The 23,286-nt window shown below is 41.0% G+C and overlaps 2 protein-coding genes across 4 annotated transcripts in view; one reads left to right on the top strand and one right to left on the bottom strand.

Annotated features, from left to right (window-relative positions):
• The window catches only part of LOC121453265 (GREB1-like protein), a 254,133-nt gene extending 244,380 nt beyond the window's left edge, over positions 1–9,753 (top strand). The window contains exons 28-33 of the mRNA XM_041659867.1: positions 905–1,067; positions 2,416–2,643; positions 3,559–3,700; positions 4,861–5,061; positions 6,897–7,035; positions 8,302–9,753. Of these exons, the coding sequence (XP_041515801.1) occupies positions 905–1,067; positions 2,416–2,643; positions 3,559–3,700; positions 4,861–5,061; positions 6,897–7,035; positions 8,302–8,465 (1,037 nt within the window). The 3' untranslated portion in view covers positions 8,466–9,753. The remainder of the gene's footprint in view (positions 1–904; positions 1,068–2,415; positions 2,644–3,558; positions 3,701–4,860; positions 5,062–6,896; positions 7,036–8,301) is intronic.
• Positions 9,754–10,369: 616 nt separating this feature from the next.
• Positions 10,370–23,286, bottom strand: part of LOC121453262 (N-acetyltransferase ESCO1-like) — a 76,079-nt gene continuing 63,162 nt past the window's right edge. For 2 of the 3 annotated variants that reach the window (XM_041659861.1, XM_041659862.1), the window contains 2 exons: positions 19,947–20,134; positions 14,501–15,544 (listed from right to left, as the gene is read on the bottom strand). In XM_041659861.1, coding sequence (XP_041515795.1) covers positions 15,397–15,544; positions 19,947–20,134 — 336 coding nt within the window. In that variant the 3' untranslated portion in view covers positions 14,501–15,396. Of the gene's footprint in view, positions 10,487–14,500; positions 15,545–19,946; positions 20,135–23,286 lie in introns of those variants that run through there. The other variant, XM_041659863.1, reaches the window with a different exon arrangement.

The raw sequence follows: 23,286 nt of genomic DNA, 5'->3' as shown, positions 1-23,286 counted from the left end.
GGTTCTTCAGTACACTAACTAGCCCTTTTTGTTATAATCTACATTTTGTTTCATTTTAGGGTGGCCCACTTATAAAATTTAGCTAGTGGGGTGGTAGCGCACACCTTTAATCCCAGCACTTGGGGAGGCAGCAGATATCTGTGAGTTTGAGGCCAGCCTGGTCTACAGAGCAAGCTCCAGGATAGGCTCCAAAGCTACACAGAAAAACCCTGTCTTGAAAAACGAATAGTAATAATAATAAAACAAATAAAGTTTAGCTAATTCCTCTAACTTACCACTAGCATTCCACAGAGCGTATGTCACATGTAACTCCATCATCACTTCTTTTAGAGGGGAGGAAGCCAAAGCTCAATAGAATTGACTGAATGAGCCTGTCTCTGGCCTATTCTCTTGCTCTGTACCACACATCTACTGTTCTATTCTATCTTTTCCACAGTTCAGATCTAGGATGGGTGCCTGTTTCCAGAATCGCCATAGGTGCTGTTAAACTCTTCATTCATCAAGACTCTGTCTTCCTCTCTGATGGATGTGCAAGTGGTTGTCTCTAAGAGCAAGGCCCTAGTCACTAATATCATTTGCTGTATGCGCGTCCTTTGTCATATCAGGGAAATGGAATTGAAGTATATCCCTCAGATTTGTTTCTGGCCGTTCACTAGACTTAAGTGAATCTCTAGTAATGGGCTCCAGGAATCTGTATTTTAAAATACATTTCCAGTGACTCTTTTGGAGATTTTTAACACATTATAAAGCATCAGATTCCCGCTGGTGCTGCCTGACGTGGGTGCTAGGAACCAAACTAGGGTCCTCTCAGTTTCTCTCTAGCATGCCCCATCCCTGGATACCAGTGGAGGTCATGTGACTGGTCTGGGTGAAAGATGTCAAGCTGTGGTTGTCTGCTTTTCAGGTGCTGCTAGGTTCCTCATCAAGGAGCTGTCTTACCACAACCTAGAACTGGAAAGGAATCGCCTGGAGGAGCTGGGAGTCAAACGGCAGTGTGTCTGGCCTTTCATTGTTGTGATGGATGACTCCTGTGTCCTGTGGAATATTCACAGCGCTGAGGAGCCAAGGTGGTGACACTCCAGGAACTTGTGTGTGTGGGGGGTGACACTCCAGGAACTTGTGTGTATGGGGGGTGACACTCCAGGAACTTGTGGGGGGGGGTGACACTTCCAGGAACTTGTGTGTGTGGGGGTGACACTTCCAGGAACTTGTGGGGGGGGTGACACTTCCAGGAACTTGTGTGTGTGGGGGGGGGTGACAGACACTTCCAGGTAGTTGTGGGGGGGGTGCGGAGGGGAGTGACACTTCCAGGAAGTAGTATGTATGTGGGGGGTGACACAAAGACCCAGACAAAGCATTTTCAGCTGTAGTTGTATTTGGGAGTAAAGAAGAGACAGTTCTCCTGAGCATGGCGGATTATAAGAGCACTTAGTAGGTCACTGGTGGTTATTCTAAAGACAGCGTGTCACAAAGTTCCTGAGCCATTTCCACATTTTGGTATTCGTTAGCTGCAAAAATCTGTTCTGGCCAAGGTATAGTGTTACACACTTAGGAGGCAATGGCAGGATAACCGCTTTGAGTCTGACACCAGCCTGGTCTACATAGCAAGTTCTAGGCCAGCTACATAGTAAGACTATGTGAAAAAACAAACCTGTTCTGGTGTTGCAATTCACTTCTATCGCCAGCCTGACTACTGCAGTGGAGAGGAAGTCATGTGGCCTCTGTCTCGAGCTCACCACTGTAATACAGCTGAAATCCCGTCTTCTCCTGGAGTCCTAATAGTCCTTCACAGTGCTCGGGGAATGCTGACTACTGAAACAATTGTGAAATTGCCCCAAACTCAACAGTGCCCCCAGTGAAATGCTGATTTCCTACCATTACTTCTGTGGATTTGAAATCAATGAAATGTTCATATAGTTATTACATGTAATGATCAGAACTGGCCATTTCTGTACTCCTAACCTCTGTCATGTCTTTGTTAACTCATGTTCATTATTCATGTTGAAATATGAGCTGAGCCGGGCGGTGGTTGCACACGCCTTTAATCCCAGCACTTGGGAGGCAGAGGCAGGCGGATCTTTGTGAGTTTGAGACCAGCCTGGTCTACAAGAGCTAGTTCCAGGACAGGCTCCAAAACCACAGAGAAACCTTGTCTCGAAAAACCAAAAAAAAAAAGAAAAGAAAAGAAATATGAGCTGAATTCCTTTCTTCTCTTCCTCCTTTTTTTTTTTGCCTTGATAACATACACTACCAAAGGCCATCTTTTCTGAGTCATGACAGGCAGTGTGACTGGAGTTGACTTTCTTAATATAAATAATCTTACTACATCTTTTACAGCATTCCTAATATATAGTAGCATTGGTTCTTCAGTAACATTTATTGACATTTTCTATAAACTAACTTTATATTTTACAGCCAGCCCACAGAAGCAGGAATCTCCAGCAAGAATGTGTCCTTGAAGAGTGTCTTGCAGCATATTGAAGCCACACCAAAAATTGTCCACTACGCAATTCTGGGCATACAGAAATGGAATAGCAAGCTGACGTCTCAGAGCCTAAAGGCTCCATTCTCAAGATGTCATGTGCATGATTTCATTCTCCTCAATATAGACCTAACTCAAAATGTGCAGTACGACTTCAACAGGTAGGTCAGTCCTCATGGATGCAGGCCACCGTGGCATCTGCCAATGGATGTCCACTTCAGCCTCTTCTGCCTTGAATCGCCAACCCCCTTTCAGCTAACTCCCCTGGCCCAGAACTCATTATGTGACACAGGCTGGCCTCACACTTGTGACCCTCCTGAGGGCTGGGATCACAGGCATCTGTCACCTAGCATGACCTAGACTTGATACTGGAATGTTAGCCACCTGATTACTCAATAAACTGTTGAATCAATACTGATCCATATGTGGACCTATGAATGTCCAATATCAACCCCATATTCATCCTCAGAACTAAGGAGGAAACCACTCTCTCCAGTGCTGTAAGACCCACAGAAGGCAGCAGTAAGGCCTCTTGAATTGATCACACCCACATTCCTAAGAAATCTGAAATGGTCAAGGAATGATATCAGAAACCATAAAGTCTTTTTTTTTTTTGGGGGGGGGGTGTCAAGACAGGGTTTCTCTGTAGCTTTGGAGCCTGTCCCGGAAGTAACTCTTGTTGACCAGTTTGGCCTCGAACTCACAGAGATCCGCCTGCCTCTGCCTCCCAAGTGCCATCACTGCCCAGCAGAAACTATGTAGTCTTAATATCCACCCCCAACCTGTAGCTATTAGAATACCCACTGCTTCCGTGCTTCATCCTGCATGTGAACAGAACTGTAAACCACAAGACCTCTGGCTTTCCTGACCACAGGATATATAGCCCTGTGTCTGACAGGAACCTAAACCCTGCGGCCTAAAAGAAGCAAGCCCTCCTTCCTTTAAAGCTTATAATGCCAGATGAGTAGAGTGTGGGCCAGCTCTTTGAGGACAAGGTGATGTTTCAGGCCCTCCCCTAATGTCTGCCATGCATTTTTCTGTATAGTTATCATAGTTGAGATGTGGTTTTGATTTAGGTATTTCTGTGAAGATGTTGACTTTAACCTGAGAACAAACAGCAGTGGCCTGCTCATCTGCCGCTTTAATAACTTCAGTCTTATGAAGAAGCATGTTCAGGTTGGAGGGCAAAGGGACTTTATCATTAAACCAAAGATCATGGTAAGTTCTATGCAGCTTGATCCTACTGTTGAAAACAAGCACAAATGCTCTCTTAGAAATGGCTGTCATTAAAGTACTGGCACATAAGTGCTTTTTTGCTGCGTTAGAAAGGGAAGTAGCCGGAGTCCTCAGTGTCAGCTGTGCAGGGAAGTCCCAGAGTTAAGCCTTAAAGATTCCAAAGCTCTATGGTTTGTTTGTTTTCCACTCTGCTTCCCGAGTGCTGGGCTTAAAGTGTGGGCCCGACTGCAAAGCTTTTCAAAACAACCTTTATGTAACCCAGGAGAAAAATACTGATACAAATACTCATCTGGTCCTGTGTGTGAGTGCGTGTGCGTGTTTTTAAGAAAATATTACAGCTCAAAGCTTATAAAAAGAATTCTTTACTCCATTCCCATGGGGGGTGGGGGTGGGGCTTGCTGCTAGCTGATCACTGCAGCTGAGGAACTCCTGCTTTTTGTTGTTGAGTAGGACACGAGTCAGCCCAGACACACGAGCAGCACTCTAAAGACTTCCCTTTGGGCCCAACAACATATCTATTAAATACAGTAACATTCCAAAAATTCTTGCTTTAACTTAAATAACATTGGACTATTCTTCAAGTGGGAGAAGGGGGAATGCAGAACAAAATGAGACATAGAGCACATCAGGCCACTGCTGTTAATACAGCAATTCCTCTTTAGTTGCTAGTTTTTGAAAGTTAATTTTTTATTTGTGTGTATGAACTTACTGCCTGCCTACATGTATGTATGTGCCCTGTGTGTGTATCTGGTGCCTGCAGAGGCCAGAAGAGGGTGTTGGATCCCCTGGATCTAGAGCTACAGTGGTTTTGAGCCTCCATGTGGTTGCTGGGAACCAAACCTTGGTCCTCTGCAAGAACAGCTTAACCACTGAGCCCCCTCTCCAGCCCCTAACAGTCCTTTATCTGGAATTTACCATCATTAACCATGGTCTGACAATCTATGCCTTGGCTCTCAAGTGACCACACTTAGATATTGTGTGCCTAATTTAGAAATTATAATGTATTTATGTATGTCAATGCTAAGTGTAACTTCAGGTTCCTTTGGGGGTGCTGTATGTGGAAGTTATTAGGGTGCAATCCATTGTAATCTTAGACATTTCATTCACTGACAGGCACATTTCCCATGACCATCTGATTTCAGGTTTCAGAGAGCTTAGCTCCCATCTTGCCCCTTCAGTACGTCTGTGCTCCCGACAGTGAACACACGCTACTGGCAGCCCCTGCACAGTTCCTTCTGGAGAAGTTCCTTCAACATGCCTCATATAAACTCTTCCCCAAAGCCATCCATAACTTCAAGAGTCCTGTATTGGCCATTGACTGCTACCTTAACATTGGACAGGAGGTAAAGGCGGGACTGGCTAGTCCTGGGTGCCACATCCATTTCTTCCCCATTTTAGTTCCATTGAAAACATAGATGGTTCTAGAAGAGCCAATGACAGTATGATTCAAAGGGCCCCACAAGAACAGAATTAGCCAGTGCTCTGAAGAGCCTGCCCTGGCGGTGTGGACAGAAGCAGCCACTTGCTCATTTAAACAATGATAAGACTGTGCTGTCATTATGTGGATTTTTTCGAGAGTCTCTTCTTGAAAGGCACACAGTGTCTTTCCTGATGAGTAAGTACAAGCTCAGCACCTTTACAGCTGCCACCTCTCCCCACTCTCAAGCCCCTCAGTTGCCGTCTAGTTTGTTAGTTGCATTTGCATCTCCCTGTGTCTGCCAAGCTTTTCCTTCACATTATCTTAAGTCCATTGCATTAACTTCAATAATGTGATATATCCTTATAATGAATTTTTTAAAACAAAAACCAGCCTAGTTGGCAGGATGGTGTGTCTCAGTGGGTAAAGGCAGCTGCTGCCAATGCTGCCAACTCAACCCTGAACCCAGATAGTGCCGAGAACTGACTCCATACACAAACTCTTTCAAGTCCTAGTGCATTCAATTTTGGAAACTAAATTTAACTTCTGTTAATAATCCTTGTAGTGGGTTACACCATTAACTTTATAAATAGAAACTTTAAAATCAGATGATAGCTGAACATGGAGGCACATGTCTGTACACCCAGCATTCCAGAAGCTAGCCTGGGATACAGAGTGAGATTCTGCCTTAAAACACAAAGACCCAACCATGTGTCAGCACAATCTCAATACTAATAGCAGCTAATATTTGCTTAATACTGAACAGACTAAATTAACAATCAAAAATACTTCTATCTAACAGGTTTTCTTACCTATGTAGATGAGGAACTGTACAATGCCATATGACTTCTAACTGAAGGAACCAGTGTTTGAATTCAAGCGTAGCTACCCCATTGTTCTCTCTTCTATCTTTCTGCTTTCCTGTAATGCTTGTGGTTATCGCCTATCATGGAAGCCACATGGACCTAGAAATGCTATTTTAAGCTTATTTCAGAGTGAAATAAGAGTGAAATATATTTACTCTTTCCTATGCATGGTTTTTGTTTTTTACGGAATGTGGTATTGTTTTGTTTTTACTATTTATGTATATGGGCATATGGACATTTTATTTCCATGTGCATAAATACATGTCTGGTGCCTATGGAGGCCAGGAGAGGATGTAGGATCCCTTGAGACTGAAGTCACAGATGACTGTGTGCTGCCATGTGGATGCTAGGGGTCAAACCAGGGGCCTTTGGAAGAGCAGCCAGTGCTCTTAACTCTCTAGCCCCAGAATGTAGGGCTTTTTAAAAATTTACACACACACACACAAAATTCTGTCAGAAGAATGATTAATCTAACATATGTATAATATATAATGAGAGATTTAAAAATATTAAAACTTAGCTGGGCAGTGGTGGCGCATACCTTTAATCCCAGGACTTGGGAGGCAGAGGCAGGCGGATCTCTGTGAGTTTGTGGCCAGCCTGGTCTACAAGAGCTAGTTCCAGGACAGACAGGCTCCCAAGCTACAGAAAAACCCTATCTCGAAAAACCACATACACACACACACACACACACACACACACACACCTATTGAAACTTTACTACTAAATAAGTACAAAGTGTAAATAATCAACAACTTATATTGAGGAAGTGTGGCTCTCACCTTACATCCCAACTGAAGAGGAAGGCACTGACTACAGTGTTCCTCAGCAAAAGGACAGTTCTCTATTGCTTGTGAAATGTCTTTGGTTTTGTTTGTTTGTTTATTTCTTTCAGGTAGCCATATGCTATGTCAGCTCCAGACCCCATTCCAGCAATGTCAACTGTGAAGGGGTGTTTTTCAGTGGACTCCTCTTGTACCTCTGTGACTCTTTTGTAGGTGCCGATCTTCTCAAGAAATTCAAGTTTCTAAAAGGTAAGTCAAATTCAATGTCTTGAATGTGAATGCTATTGTCACTAGAAGAAAAAAAAAATCAAGAGTTGAATGGCACACAAGCAAGCAAAGCTTTGGCCAAAGTTTGAATACTTTGATTCTAAACCAGGGCTACTGATAATATTGGGGTAAGATCTGTAATGAAAAAAGATTTTTTTTTATGTATGTTTATGTGTTCAAGTGCCTACAGAAGCCAGAAGGTATCCAACCCCTGGAACTTAAGGGTGTGAGCCATCTGACCGGGTGCTGGGGACTGAACCTGGGTTCTCTGCAAGCAGCAGGAAGGCTCTTAACCACTGAGCTATCTTTATCCGTGACTTCTTAAACAGACTTTTACAATTATTTATTTTAGAAATATATGTTTCTGGTATCTAATCTGGACAGAAGCTAGCTTGATTCTACCTATACATGTTTGTAAGCAATATATACACTCTAAAGTCATTTGAGTGGGTCAGAAATCAACAGCAGAAAAATTGAATAATTGTACCCCCCCCCCCCAGACATACTCTTAGTTATGAGGCTGGCACAGACACTAAAGTTGTCCTAATAGGTTCACCTTACTTAAGAATATCTACAAATCCAGGACCACAAATCATCCTTACAAGATGACCTGAGGTCAGTGATAGAAGACACTCAGTATACTATATGTACCATGAAAGTGGGCACGAGCTCTGAGTGTGTGTGTAAGAGTGTGTGTGTGTAGCAGTGGTTCTCAGGTAGAGGAAGGGTATGTGCCTGAAGAGGCTGTTGGCTGTCGCTGTGTGTCTCAGCAGATAGTAAGCTGGGAGTATGGTAAACACTGCACGGCACAGACTGGGACCCAGCACACACAACAAAGTGCTCAGGTTGAGAATGCCTGCTCTACAGACTCAGCAAACAATGATCTTGTCAGTCACTACAAGAGAGGCTGAGGCTGAAGGAAAGCTCCTTCTAGCATCACTTTAAGCTCCTCGACACTTTCGCAAAACAACTAAGAATAAAATATCTACCTGTGGGGCTGGAGAGGTGGCTCAGTGGTTAAGAGCATTGCCTGCTCTTCCAAAGGTCCTGAGTTCAATTCCCAGCAACCACATGGTGGCTCACAACCATCTGTAAAGAGGTCTGGCGTCCTCTTCTGGCCTTCAGGCATACAGACAGAATATTGTATAAATAATAAATAAATAAATATTTAAAAAAAATATCTACCTGTATGTTGGTTCTCAAATGTGGTTAACATCCTTATCAATTTAACGTCTGTTCCTCCTGAAGGTGCTACCTTGTGCGTCATCTGCCAAGACAGAAGCTCCTTACGGCAGACAATTGTTCGCTTAGAGTTGGAGGATGAGTGGCAGTTTCGCCTCCGAGATGAGTTTCAAACTGCCAACAGCAGTGATGATAAACCTCTCTACTTTCTTACTGGACGGCATGTATGAGTTTTTGAAGAGACCAAAAACAACAAACTGATCCCTAGATGGAGTGGGACAACAATTATTGGGGATTTTATTTCCTTTAACGTACAATCACTGTGGAGCAAAGTGCAACATATTTATCTCTTCTCCAAAGAGCTCCCCAAATGTGACCAAGGTCTTCTTTAGTTCCGCTGACAGGACCCAGATTCAGGTCAGGATGTGCTATGGGAGCCTGAGGATAGAGAACAAACATGGAGTATGCATTGTTTTTCCTACTACATTATGTTGGGGGCAGGGGACCGACCGTCAGCATTAGCCAGCTTGAATGTGTTACATGAGACTCACACCACTGGTGTGGAATTAATTGAAGATTAACACTTGAGGCCTGAACCCTCAGTTTCTCTTCAGCTCTGTACCTTGGTACAGTATTACTCAGGGGTCTGAAATGATAGAATGTAGAAGATATTTGTATTTAAAAAGAAATAGCTTTGTCTTTCTCTGTGCAGTGTTAGTTTAAGATTTATAATCTTATATATTTCGAAACCTTTGGCAAAATTTCCACAGGAGTTAAAAGTTTACTATTTAAAGGGAACAAAGAATCAGTACATGCAGGCACTAGGTGCATTCATGAGGGTTCTCTGAGCTTGAGTCCTTTGTCTTGCCCATTCCAGTCTGGAAGCACACCGTGTCTGTGAGAATGTAAACAGTGTTTTGTACAGGAAGCTATGTGGACGGATGAGCGTTCTGCACTTATGCTCTGTCACTGTGTTTCAGTTGAAAGGAAGGAGTTGGCACCTGGAAACCCACACAACAGGCTGGGATTCATTGTGGATTTGAACTAGTTGAGTGCTGGGACTCAGGCTAAGCATCCTTTAAAAGACTTAACCAGTAACAGCTGTCTTACACACAAAAATGGGTGGAAATGGGAAACAGAACCAGACACGTTTTCCTTAATTTTATCAGTGACATTTTTCCTGAGGAGTAAGGAAGACTCCGCAAAGCGCCTTTTGAACTCATTAAAATTAGTGGGTAGTGTATGACTAATATCAACAGTAGGGGTATAAGTTTCTATGGATTCCTCATCAAATATTTTAATCAGAAACATTTTGAGAAAATATTCCACACTAATCTATTGAAGTTTACATGTAAATTGCTCTACTTCATGGTACCTTTTCAGAGTTTTCTCAGCCACGTGTCTGATTTTATCTCTAGTTAAGATAGTCACCTTTCCTTGAATCTGTCTGAGAACCCAAGACTACTGAAAGCCTACTGAGCCTGCACTAATTGCAGTGTTAGCTGATAAGCTTGGTTATCCAGGATTAAAAGTTTACAGCTAGTGAGAAGATGGAATGGATTGCAGCTCTCTTGGTTCTAATGAGGTTTTAAATGTATTTTAAATGGATAGTTCCTTTTAACCCCATTTTAAATTGTCCCTCAAGAAGGACCCGCCTTATTATATGCTTACTTCTTAACTTTAGTAGAGCAGAATTTTAGCAAAGAGGTATGTTCCAGGGCAGTCTAATTTAGGTATGAATGCATCTAACTTGTTCCTGTTTTGCTGAAAGGGTCCAATGCAGGTAATATCAAGAAAGCCACTGTTTGTGCAATATTTCAATAACACTATGTAGGGTAAATAAAAATACTTGAAATAATTCCACAACTATTGTGCCAGGGGTAGAGGCCTCTTAGGAGTTCTTACTGGCTTTTTCTTTTTGGACTCAGTTACTTTAATGCAGGCACTCCGTGTTAGTTAGAGCTACACTCTGGAAATTCAAGTGACCATGAACTGTAAACACTATTCCACTCCTCCAAGAGAAATGCCAGAATAGAAACACAAGACTGTCCATCACTCCAATAATTGATAAGTTTTCATTTACCTGCCTCTTTTTCTCCAAAGCCTAAATAAAGGTTTGGATATTTTAAAGTTACCTTAATCAGTGTAATCCTTTAGTGAATGCTAGGTCCTCTTTAAGGATGGAATTGCACAAGCCCAGACCATCATGACTTGTTAGTACACGTCTTGGTGTGTTTGACCTCTTCCATTCCTGAGGACAGTGAGTTAGGGTAAATAGATTAAGTCACATGGTAATGTACCTGCAGACCTGCTGAACTTTGGCATGCATGACAGTTCACACAGGTTAATATTGAATGTAACCTAAAAAAAATTAGAAAAGCTGTAGTCAAGTTTTGGCTGTAATTTATGCAACTGCTTCTTGTGATTTTTAGAAAAGGGGGCACCTGTGTTACTTTGTTACTGTAAAATTTTCTTAACCAAAATTTGGTGAATTTCACTCACTAGTCAGTCTACCTCACATTTTGTTTATGACGTTGTGTCTACAGTATGTTGTTGTTCTTTCATTTGGTGAATGTATTAAAATTCCCTCCCACTCCTCACTCTCTAAAGTTTGTTTTCTTTAAACCCATTTTCCCTAAGTTACAAGGAGACATGAGCTGTGACTTCGGCAATGTCTGGTATTGTACTGTGGACGGCTCAGAGATTCTACTATCTTGGCACAATCCAAAAAAAACACTTAAGTAAACAGTTGAATGAAACCTACAGCTTACCTAAAGCAGCTATATACACCAAAGTCTCCACTGGAAAAATGCAGACTACTACATAATTATAGATGACAAACCTATGTAGAAGGCAACTATATTTACTTTTGTGGCCTCAAACAGTTCCGGGTCACTAACATTTATTATTAATTTTGGATTTATTTCTAAATTCCACCTACTTTTACCAACTCTTAGGGGAAAAAAGGCCTTCCAGCTCTAATAAAGAACATTTATAATAATAGAATTTGAAACAAAACCACTCATCTAGGCCAAAGCGGTAACTATTTTCATGTCTGCTGACAGACAGGGAAGCAAGCTTCCACTACCTGTTCAAAAGTAACTGGCCTGGAAAGTCTAACAACATGCCAATTACTAAAGTCTTAGAAGCCATAAGAAGGAAGGATGCATATGTGAATTACTACGGTGGAAATTGACTCAGCAATCTTTTTTTTGGGGGGGGGGTGGATAGGGTTTCTCTGAGTAACAGGCTGTCCTGGAACTCGTTTTGTAGACTAAGCGGGCCTTGAACTCACAAAGATCTGTTTGTCTCTGCTTCCTGTGTGCCACTACCACTCAGACAACTCAGCAATCTTAACTTTGTGTTAAGATTAACTGAAGCTGTGTTTCTACACAACTGGGCAACCAAGCCAGGCAAACAAGAACCACTAAAACATCACAGTAGTCTGAAACTGTGTGTAACTGTGTTCACGCTTTTGGTAAATGCAGAGTCCACACTCACATATTATCAAGTTGATTAATACTCTGCTTTCTCCAGTCCTTGCTCAAGAAACCATCCACACAATTCAGGCATACACATCAAAACCTGTGTTTCCTACAATATGCTAGATATCTGCAAAAAGGACCAACAACTAACAAAAATCTGTATAATCTGCAATTATATAAACTACTGAAGTCTGCAAGCAGCCACTGGCTGTGCTGTGACTGCTGCCTCCCACACCCCAGAGGCTTTGTTGCTAACATCACGGAGACTCCCTTCTTCTCAAAGGCGGTGAAGACAGTGGTGACCTTCCAGAGTGTCTGTGGCTGTTTCCATGGTTTCCATCACTCTCTTCTGACTCTCTCCTGGTTTATGCTGTTTCAGATTCTCTCAAATGATGGGTGTGCCTTGCAGATCTCTAGTTCCCTTTTCCTACACCCGGATAATCTCATATAAACCTCCAAATAACAGCTTAAGCCCAAACCTCTATCAAACTCCAAAGCCACACAGACAACTATCAAGGCAGTAATTCCACTTGCAAATTCTATAACCACTTTAACTTTGACCAAACTGAACCTGCCCTTCCCCATCAAATCCTCCCAACCCATTTTCTCTGTTTTTCCTTCTTATCTACTAAAGCTGTGGCACGTATTCTCCCCAGTTAGGAACGACGGACAGCGCTTTAGTTCTTCCTCTGTTCAGTGCTGCAATATTCTGAACAAGCTGCTTACCGTAGTCCCTTTTCAAGTCCAAAGTCTTAGCTTTTGCTTGTTTGTTTCTTTTGGTTTTGGAGACAGGATTTCACTGAAGCTTTCAAGCCTGTCCTGGACCTAGTTCTTGTAGACCAGGCTGGCCTCGAACTCACAGAGATCCACCTGCCTCTGTCTCCCAAGTGCTGGGATTAAGGGCATGCGTGTGCCACCAACACCTAGCTCAAAGTCTTATCTTATAAACCCTATTGCAGGTTATAGAGAGGTTTCAGCAGTTAAGAGCACTAGCTACTCTCTCAGAGAACTGGGGTTCAATTCCCAGCACCCACATGGCAGTTCACAACTGTCTGTAACTCCAATTCCAAAGCATCTGGCACCCCCATACAGACATATATGCAGACAAAATACCAATGCACACACACCCAAAAATTCTTTTTAAAAAAGCCATAAACCCTAATAAATAAAACAATGAACACTAAATACAGGGTCTGATACACTCAAATGGTAGGTGCTCAGGCTACTATTCTTTTTTTTTTTTTTTTTTTTTTTTGGTTTTTCGAAACAGGGTTTCTCTGTGGTTTTGGAGCCTGTCCTGGAACTAGCTCTGTAGACCAGGCTGGTCTCGAACTCACAGAGATCCGCCTGCCTCTGCCTCCCGAGTGCTGGGATTAAAGGCGTGCGCCACCACCGCCCGGCTTCAGGCTACTATTCTTAAAGAAATGTCCAAGTTGTAAAATTTGATTCCACTGATGCCAACATTTAAAGCAAACAGTCACTATTTATCCTGCCCTCCCTTTATGTCTTCATCAAGCATGGCCTGCTAATCCAAATAATGTGTTAAGGCTCACATGGAAATGGGACCTGTATTAATAAAGTTAACAGTATCAGAGAGCTAACACTAGTTCAAAGTTTCACTGTGCTTCCAAAAAGTCAAGGTATTTATCAGGCAAATAAGAATAAAGATGACTACAAAAGTCTCAACACCAAGGGAAAATGATAATGTCAAAAGTCATACCAGGGGCTAAAGAGATGGCTCACCAGGCAAGAGCACTTACCAACCTTATAGCAGACCTGCCTTCAGTTCCTGGCATACACATGGCACATACACCAAAAAAAAAAAAAAAAAAAAAAAGAAAAAAAGAAAAACCCATGCAACAGAAAGAAGTGGTAGTGGCCAGCCTGATCTACAGAGTAAGTTCCACGACAGGTTCCAAAGCTACACAGAAAAGACCTGTCTTGAAAAACCAAAACAGAAAAAAGAAAAAAGAGAGAGAAAAGAGGGAAAAAGTAGTAGTGGCATGTGCCTTTAATCCCTGCATTCAGGAGGCAAAGGCAGGCAGATCTCTAAAGCCAGGGCTACATAGTGAGACCCTGTTTCAAATGATGATGATGATGTAATGAAGAGGAAATTGTTTGTAATGAACATTTGAATGAATAATGCAAAATTGCCTGCATGTATGTCTGTATGAGGGTGTCGGGGCCCCTGGAACTGGAGTTACAGTTAGTTGTGAGCTGCATGTAGGAGCTGGGGATTGAACCAGGATCCTTTGAAAGAGCAACCAGTGCTCTTAACCACTGAGTCATCTCTCCAGCCTGAAAGAGTACAGTCTTATACTACTCTATAAATAATAAAACAGCCGGGCAGTGGTGGCACACACCTTTAATCCCAGCACCTGGGAGGCAGAGGCAGGTGGATCTCTGTGAGTTCTAACCACATAGAAACGCTGTCTCAAAAAATAAAAAAAAAATAAGTAAGAAATTAAAAAAAACCAAACTTATAGGGGGATAAAATGTACAACTGACTGTTAATTATAATGCAAGTCCCTAAATTTTAGTAGGTTTTCATTGGGGATATGATCATTTCAGTTCTAAAAGGCAATCTAACTGAAACCACAGCGACACAGTGGGCTGTGTTTCTTTATTTCTTTGAAAGTTAATTAAATACCATATTATTAAAATATCCAGGAAGAATTGACAAACTAGTAAAAACTATCTTTGAGAAGCCCATGTTTTAATTTTATGTCAGTCTTAAGCCTAAGAAAATCCCTGAAAGAGCACAAATATTCAACACAACATTGTCTCCATACATTTATCACTTAGAAAAGGTATCAAGTATTTTATTATTTTATTCTACATTATATACAGGTCATAAAAGGCCACAGCAGTTTTCAACATATAAACCCTTTAAAAGTAGAGGGCACTATGAAAGACAGACAAGTATCAAAATGAAGTCCAGTAATGAGGGCGTATACTCAGTGCAGTATTTCTGAGGAATAACAGCGCAGACACACCCACCGACATTGAGTTTACAACTATTCTGTAGTTCTTTGCAACTCTAGTTATTTATGGCGCCACATGAGAGCTTCCCTCTGCCACCGTCAGGGACAGAGAAGTAAGCAATGGAGACTCTACTGCAAGTTATTTCACTTGGAGCTCTCCTTTTTTGAAGAATTTTTTTAGTATAGTTTAGTAGCTTCAAATTCTCAAGCATGTAATACTGTACTGTTCTTGAATAATAACTCAAAAAACATTAGTTTCCACTCTGAAAATACAATCTTTAAACCTATAACTGGTATCAGCAGATCAATATAAAAAAATACAGTACCAAGCTACACTGGTATATTTCCATATTAAGAACTTCAAAATATACTTATCACTGAGACCATAGTCCTTGCATTAATTTTCAGTCCACTATGAACAATTACCTGCTGCATGTAAACATGTCTAAATAACTATAGATAAAATACAATCATAAATTTCTGTAAAAGATAATAAAATATCTTCTTTAAAAAACAAAACAATAATAAGCTATTACTGCATTGTTTCCAATTTTATGAAAATGGAACAACCATATGGTTGTTTCCAGTCCTGAGTTCATTTGTAATAAAAATGGCCCTAGTTCCTGGTTAAAGTCAGCAACCAATTCTTTCTCTTCAAAAGATGTCTTCTGGTACATTAGGCAACTTCTGGATTAGTTGGTATTCTGTCCATTAATAAAATTATAGACCAGAAACTGACCAGTGCCACAGTACTGTGTTGCAAACAACTTTCCATCAGGAGTGGGATCTGAGAAAGCAATTTCTTCTTTACTCAAATATGAGCCATAAATAAAGTTACTCCTATTGGGGAAAAAAAAGGGTGGGGGAAAGGGGAGAAGATTAAAAATTAATCTTTCTGTTCACTGAAACTGAACAACCTATCAAATTCATTTTGACAAGAAAGACTAAAGCAATGCTATGTTATTCTAAAAAGCAAAATACCTGTTGGTCTTAAATATTATAATTTGAAGTAGGAAGACTTTAGAAAAGCAGTAATTATAAAAAACGTTTGTCCAACATCATGTCATAAAGTCCTCAACAACTCAGAGTTGAACTTCTCAATCAAGATATCAAACATGACTTCACAGTGAAAGACTATTTCTCAGATCAGGAAAAAGGTATGCCTGTCCTCTTCCCTTCAATAACACCACCAACAACGCTTACCAGCATAAACCGGAGAAGACATAAGCATCCCAATGAGAATGTAAGAAAGAAAGAAAGCACTTTCTTTGGCAGATGATATGATCTTACAAAGAGGAAATTCTGAGGGATTTACCAAAAGACTGCTTAAAATTTAGTAAATAATCTAGGGAGTTAGAGAAATGGCTCAGCGGTTAAGAGGACTGGTTGGTTGCACGTCCAGAGGTCCTCAGTTCAATTTCCAGCAACCACATGGTGGCTCACAACAATCGATAGTGAGATCTGGTGCCCTCTTCTGGCCTGAAGGTACACATGCAGGCAGAACACTGTATACATAATAAATAAACAAATAAATTTAGTAAATGATCTGAAGGGTTGAGACTCAGATTGATATTCAACTGTGAACTGCATTAGCTATAGACCTGAAAAATGGGCAATCCAAACATGAACCTTGAAAACAACCAACTTCTAACACTAGGATGAGCACAATGCTTAGGAAAATAATTACCAAAAAACCTGTAAGCTAAAAACTATAAAATATTATTTAAATAAAAACCTAATAAAGAGACACCCATTTTTAAAAGTCAGAAAACTCAATACTGTTAAAGTGCTATTACTGCAGAAACTGATCCATAGCTAGTTTCCTTGGAGAAAATGGCAAGCTGACCTTAAAATTCACAAGGAAATAAAAAGGATACTGAAGAGTCAAAATATTTAAAAAAAAAAAGAAAAAAGAAAAAAAGAGAGAAGAAAAAGGCTGAAGGATTCATATATTCCCCATTTCCAAATATGCCACACAAAGCTGTAGCATTTAATACTGACATAAGCATAGACACACAGAACATGGAACAGACATGTCTAGATAGAAACCTTTACAGGTACGCCGAGACCAACAACTATTCAAGAAGAGTGCAGTCCTTGTAACAAATGGTGGGAGAATAAGATATCCACATGCCAAAAGTATATTTGCATGTTGTTATCACTTTCATACAATAATAAAATCCAATAGAGCCAAAGCATGAGTATAAAAATAAACTAGAAGGATAAACATGAATCTTTGGGGCCATGCATTAGACAATGGATTTTAAAATATGACAATAAAAGGGACAAAAGAAAAATAAAAGCATGCAGTAGATTTCATCAAAATGAAGTGTGTGTCAAAGGACACATCCAAACATAGTGTATGATTCTAACATCTGGGAAGTGAGGAGACCAAAGGCTTAGTTACGCTTTTAACCCCAGCACTTGGGAGGCAGACAGATCTGTTGAGTTCAAAGTTAGCCCGGTCTACAGAGCAAGTGCCAGGAAAGCCAGAGCTGTCACACAGAGAAACCCTGTCTCAAAAAACAAACAACAACAAAAAAGCTGACACAGGCTTGAATAGGTTCCTTTCTTTTTCTTTATGTGTGTCTGGTCAGAGAGAGAACTGAGAACACGCTGTTGTTTTGCCTAGACCGACTGACCATGAGCCCCAAGCACTGTAATTATAGATACATGCCACTTTATCCTGCTTTTACACAGGTCCAGGGATTTGAACTTAAGTACTCATGGTTACACAAAAGAACTTCATCAACTGAGACTTTTCCAGCCTCTCAATAGGTTTTTCTTCTAAAGACGATGAAGTGAAGAACTTGGAGCCCTCATATATTGCTGGTTGGGTTATAAAATGGTGCAGACGCTACAGAAGAGAGTTCAACAGTTCTTCAAAACATTAAACTCATCAGTACTACAAAATCCACAATTATACACCTAAGTATACACTCTCAAAGTTAAACACGTCCACACAAACACTGGTGTATAAATGGTCATAGCAATACTATTCATGAATGTCAGTAAGCAGAAACACACCAAATATAAACAGATGAAAGAACAAATAATTCTACTCTACTATTTGGCAATCATAAAAAAGCAATTTATTTTTTAATGTTTTAAAAAGCAGGATTGGAAAGATAGCTTAGTTGGTAATGGGCAAGCACAAGGACCTGAGTTCAATGACCAGAACCCACATTTTAAAAAAGCCTGATGGCCGGGCGGTGGTGGCGCGCGCCTTTAATCCCAGCACTCGGGAGGCAGAGGCAGGCGGATCTCTGTGAGTTCGAGACCAGCCTGGTCTACAAGAGCTAGTTCCAGGACAGGCTCCAAAACCACAGAGAAACCCTGTCTCGAAAAACCAAAATAAATAAATAAATAAATAAATAAATAAATAAATAAATAAATAAAAAAGCCTGATGGCACATGGGCTTGTGATCCTAGCCCATGGTGGAACTGGCTCGTGACTGTCCAGCCTCACCTGCTGAGTAGGTTCCAAGCCAGTGAGAGATTCTGTCTCAAAAGCCAAGAAGGACATCACTGGAGGAGCCACACCGAAGACTGTCCTCTGGTTGCCACACAGAGACAAACATACATACCCACGTGCGCGCGCACACACACACACACACACATACACACAAGCAGCAGACAGATCCATGCTACCACACTGATGATATTTAGAATTCCACTTGTATGGACTGTTCAGTATAGAAATGTACATTGATACAGAGTAGGCTGGTAGCTGCCAGCCAGCAACTAGAGATGCGAGAAAATGGATCACTGGAAAGGGTGGGGGTAGAAATGTTCTACAATTAGGTCAGGTGATAGTTATATGTTTTGAGTATATTAAACCCACTGAATGGCAACTGGATGGATTTAGGGTGTAATTCTCAAGCCCACTGGCAGCATTTTTATACCGTCAGAAGGGAAAGTAAGTGAAGAAGCAGAGGCTCTACGCACTCTTACAGGGAGCTCACTCACTGTCGTACGACTATTACAACACTGCTGTTTCCATGGTTTGAACAACAGCTACCTACATAGTTCGCTACAAGATTTAAAGGATGGAAAATAAATCTTCTCACTCCTTTAGGACTATTTGTGTTTAAACATCTTGTTCCCCAGGCTTCACACTAAAAGAACTGGAAACAGGACAGTTGAGAGCTATTGTTCATTAACCACACACATAGTAAGGAGCTAAGGCCCACCTGTAACAGCAATGGTTATTTCAAAACCTATTCCCATAGGAAACAGTCCACAGTCTATAAATAAACAATAAACTGACCTAAATTTTTTAAGCACTACTGATAGAACCTGGGGCCTGATACTTGGTGAGCAAGTACTCTACCATCTAGCTTACCCATTCTGCCCCCAAAACCTTTTATGGATGATTAATTTTAACCTTCATTTTATCATTTATCTAAGGAACTTTATTGGAAGAAAAAAGTCTGATGCTTTTCTTTGTGTTTTTGATAAACAACCACAGGATAATAGAAAAATAAACGACAAAGAGAATATAAAATAATACTTAAAAAATTTTAAACATTTATTATTAGCATATGCATGCGTATGTCTTTTTGTACATGCAAGTGTGTGTGTGAATGCCTGTGCTACAATGTTTGTATAGAGAGATTATATAACTCAGTGGAGTTGACGCTCTCCTACCTTTATATGGTTTGGGGGATTGAAATCAGGTTTTTTTTTTTTCAATCAGCACCTTTACCTGTAGAGCCATGTCACTGTCCCCACCCCCACAAAAAAAAATCCCCCCCCCTTTTTTTTTCTTTCTAGACAGGGTTTCTCTGTAGCTTTGAAGCCTATCTTGGAACTCGCTCTGTAGACCACACTGGCCTCAAATTCACAGAGTTCTGCCTGCCTCTGCCTCCCGAGTGCTGGAATTAAAGACATGTGCCGCCACCACTGGCCAAAAAGAATATTAAGACAATTTTCTCTAAAAGTCGATTTTCCAAAACATTGTCTCTATATATATTTCTCTGTTTTTGTTTGGAAATCTCTAAGAGTGAACACAGGTTGAACTATGTTATATTGGCCTAATGTCACAGTTTTAAATAAAAGTTTAATATTTCATCTATTATCAAACATTTTCCTCTTCAGATTAAACAAAAGAGATTTACAGATCTAGTATATTTATATAAAATTTATAGTTAATACAAATAAAACTCATACAGTTATGATTAAGTATCAATCTTTAAACTAAAACTCTGAACTACTGCAAATGACTTGAGTTACACATTACCTTAGGCATTCAATCATGCGAGAAGCTATCTTCTTCCGCCGCATCATGCTAAACACCCATATTCGACTGATCCCACAGATTGCAGGCTCTGGCAATGTTGAGCAGCACCAGGCTTTTTGCCTTTCAAATCGGACTTTTTCTTCTTCTGACCTGATAACTGGAAGTTTCTCTTCTATAACTCGATAGCCCTATAAATGTCAAAAATGGCAAGGGAAATAAAGGTGGCAGTTATCTAGTGTAAATCTAGCTGAGGTCTGGCTGCTTAACAAACTAGCAGATCACTTAACAATCTGGGTTTACTTCCATTCTGACTCAACCCATAATAATGTAATTAAGTATATCTACCACTAATCATTTTGAGTCATTTAACAAGGATTTTGCCATCCAAAGTGAACACCACAGGAATGGAATGTGTTTTCCTCTACCATCTGCTTTTTTTTTTTTTTTTTTTTTTTCGAGACAGGGTTTCTCTGTGGTTTTGGAGCCTGTCCTGGAACTAGCTCTTGTAGACCAGGCTGGTCTCGAACTCACAGAGATCCGCCTGCCTCTGCCTCCCAAGTGCTGGGATTAAAGGTGTGTGCCACCACCGCCCGGCTACCATCTGCTTTCTAAGCAGCAAAAGTACATGTTAAACCAGGCAATGGTGGCGCACACCTTTAATCCCAGCACTAGGGAGGCAGAGGCAGGCAGGATCTCCGTAAACTGGAGGCCAGCCTATAGCCTACATAGTGAGTTCTAGGATAGCCAGGGCTACACAGAGAAACCAAAAACCAACCAAACAAACAAAAACAGCCAGGCATTGGTGGTGCACAACTTTAATCCCAGCACTCAGGTGGCAGAGACGGGAAGATCTCTGAGAGTTCAAGGGCAGCCTTTTCTACAGAGCAAGTTCCAGGACAGAATCCAAAGCTACACCAGAGAAACGCTGCCTCACAAAACCAAACCAAAGAAAAAAAAAATGGAGGGGAGGAGAGGAAGAGAAGAACACATTCTGAGCTCAATAGTCACAGTGACTCTTCCTATACTGCACAATTCACCACCACACAAGAACTAAGAACAGGAAGAGAAGGGAAATCAAGAAAGCCTTTTCTGGGAGCTGTAGACAGCTTAGCGGTTTAGAGCACTGGTCCTAAGTTCAATTCCCAGCAACCACTTAGTAGCTCACACCATCTATAGTGAGATCTGATGTTCCCTTCTGGCATAAATTCGTACACGCAGATGGAGCATACATACACATAAAAAAATCTATTTTTTTTAAAAAAAAAAACCTTGTCCTTTGATTTATCGAGATTCTCTGATCTCTTTTTTTAAAATATTTATTTATCATGTATACAATATTCTGTCTTCATGTATGCCTGAAGGCCAGAAGAAGGCAACAGACCTATTACAGATGGTTGTGAGCCACCATGTGGTTGCTGGGAATTGAACTCAGGACCTTTGAAAGAGCAGGCAATGCTCTTAACGGCTGAGCCATCTCTCCAGCCCCTCTGATCTCAGTAAGTAACTGTAAACATATATACACATTATTGTCAAAGAGGACATGACCAATCTCCTAATAAGACAAAGATAAAACTTAAAACTAGAAAACAAAATTTAAGAGTGATACATGTCTTCAATCCCAACAACTAGAAGGCAGAGGCAGGAAGATTCTTTGAGATCCAGGCTAGCCAATGCAATAAAGAGACTTTGTTTCAAAAGAACAAAAGGAGGGGGGCACTTGACAGATGGCTCAATGGTTGAGCTGGTCATGCAGGGGACTTGAGTTCAGTTCCCAAAATCCAAATGATGGCTTACTACTATCTGTACCCTCTTCCGAACTCCACAGGCACCAGGCACGCACAAAGAATAGGATCATGCATGAAGGCAAAATACTCAAGCTGGCCCATGCCTTTAATTCCAGCATTAGGAAGGCAGAGGCAGGCAGGCAAATCTCTATGAGTCCAAGGTCAGTCTGGTCTACAAAGTGAGTTCCATGACAGCTAAAGCTGTTACACAGAGAAATCCTGCCTTAAAAAACCAAAAGAAAGGAGAGGGAGTGGAGTGTAGCACGAAGTTTCTGTCCTGCCTGGTCCCACAGCCATTCAGTCCCAAAGAAACATAGAGAGGCTTATTATTAACTATAAACTGTTTGGCCTATTAGCTCAGGCTTATTATTATTAACTAGCTCTTACAACTTAAATTAACCCACAATTCTTATCTATGTTTAGCCATGTGGCTTGGCACCTTTTCTCAACAAGGCACTCTCATCTTGCTTCCTCTGCATCTGGCTGGGGACTGTGTCTCTGCCTTTCCTCTTCCTAGAATTCTCCTAGTCTGGTTGCCCCACCTACCTGCCTCCTGCCTGACTACTGGCCAATCAGCATTTTATTTAAACTAATGAGTGACAAATCTTTACAGTGTATAAGAGTATTATCCCATAGAGAGAGAGAGAGAGAGCGAAACGGGGGGGGGAGGGGGAGGGAGGGAGGGAGAGAGAGAATGACAGAACAAATGAGTGTGGCAGGACTACAATAAAATTGTATTTACAAAAACAGCTAGGCATGGTAGCACATGCTACCAATCTCAAGGAGCCTCTCTCTGAGTCTGAAGCCAACCTGGTGATATAGTGAGTTCCAAGACAGCCAGGGTTACATAGTCAGACACTGTCTCAAAAAAAAAAAATTAAAAAATTAAAAAAAAAATTTTGATAAAAGTAGGCGATGAGCTGGGCATACAACTATAATCCCAGCACTCAGGAGGGGGCAGCAGAGAACAACCTCAGCTACTGAGCAACTTCAAGGTAGAACTATGTGAGAGCCTAATTTTCTATACTATATCTACTATACCTTGCCTAGCCCCCTTAACTCAAGTGCTAGGAGGATCAATTGAGAGAGGTATTAGCATACAGCACAAAACCTCTAAAGCTCTAACAGTACTCTTAATTCTATACCTTCCATCTCACTGATTTGAAAAATGAATTCCTGCCAAGTATGGTATGCACACCATTAATTCTAGTACTCAAGGGACAAAGCAGGTAGGTCTCTGAATTCAGGCTACACACTGAGACCCTGGGAAGAAGGGAGGGATAGAAGGAAGAAAGGAAGACAGACTAATTCCCACCTGGGTGTGGTGGTATGTAACTGTAATTCCAGCACTCAGGACAGCCTGAGCTACATAATGATGTCCAGACCAGGCAGTATTACATAGAGAGACTATGTCTCAAAAAGAGAAAAGAAAATCAATTCCTGCACAAGATATAACTCTATTATAGTGCAGAATTACATTATATCTTTATCTGAAATGTAGATAGATTTATTAGGATATATTTATTAGGATATACTATTAGTATTACATAGTAATA

This window comes from Microtus oregoni, unplaced genomic scaffold, assembly GCF_018167655.1.
Source record: "Microtus oregoni isolate MIOR12 unplaced genomic scaffold, Mior012 000011F_ref0000422, whole genome shotgun sequence".
Classification (NCBI taxonomy): Eukaryota; Metazoa; Chordata; class Mammalia; order Rodentia; family Cricetidae; genus Microtus; species Microtus oregoni.
This window is presented reverse-complemented; position numbering and strand designations above follow the sequence as displayed.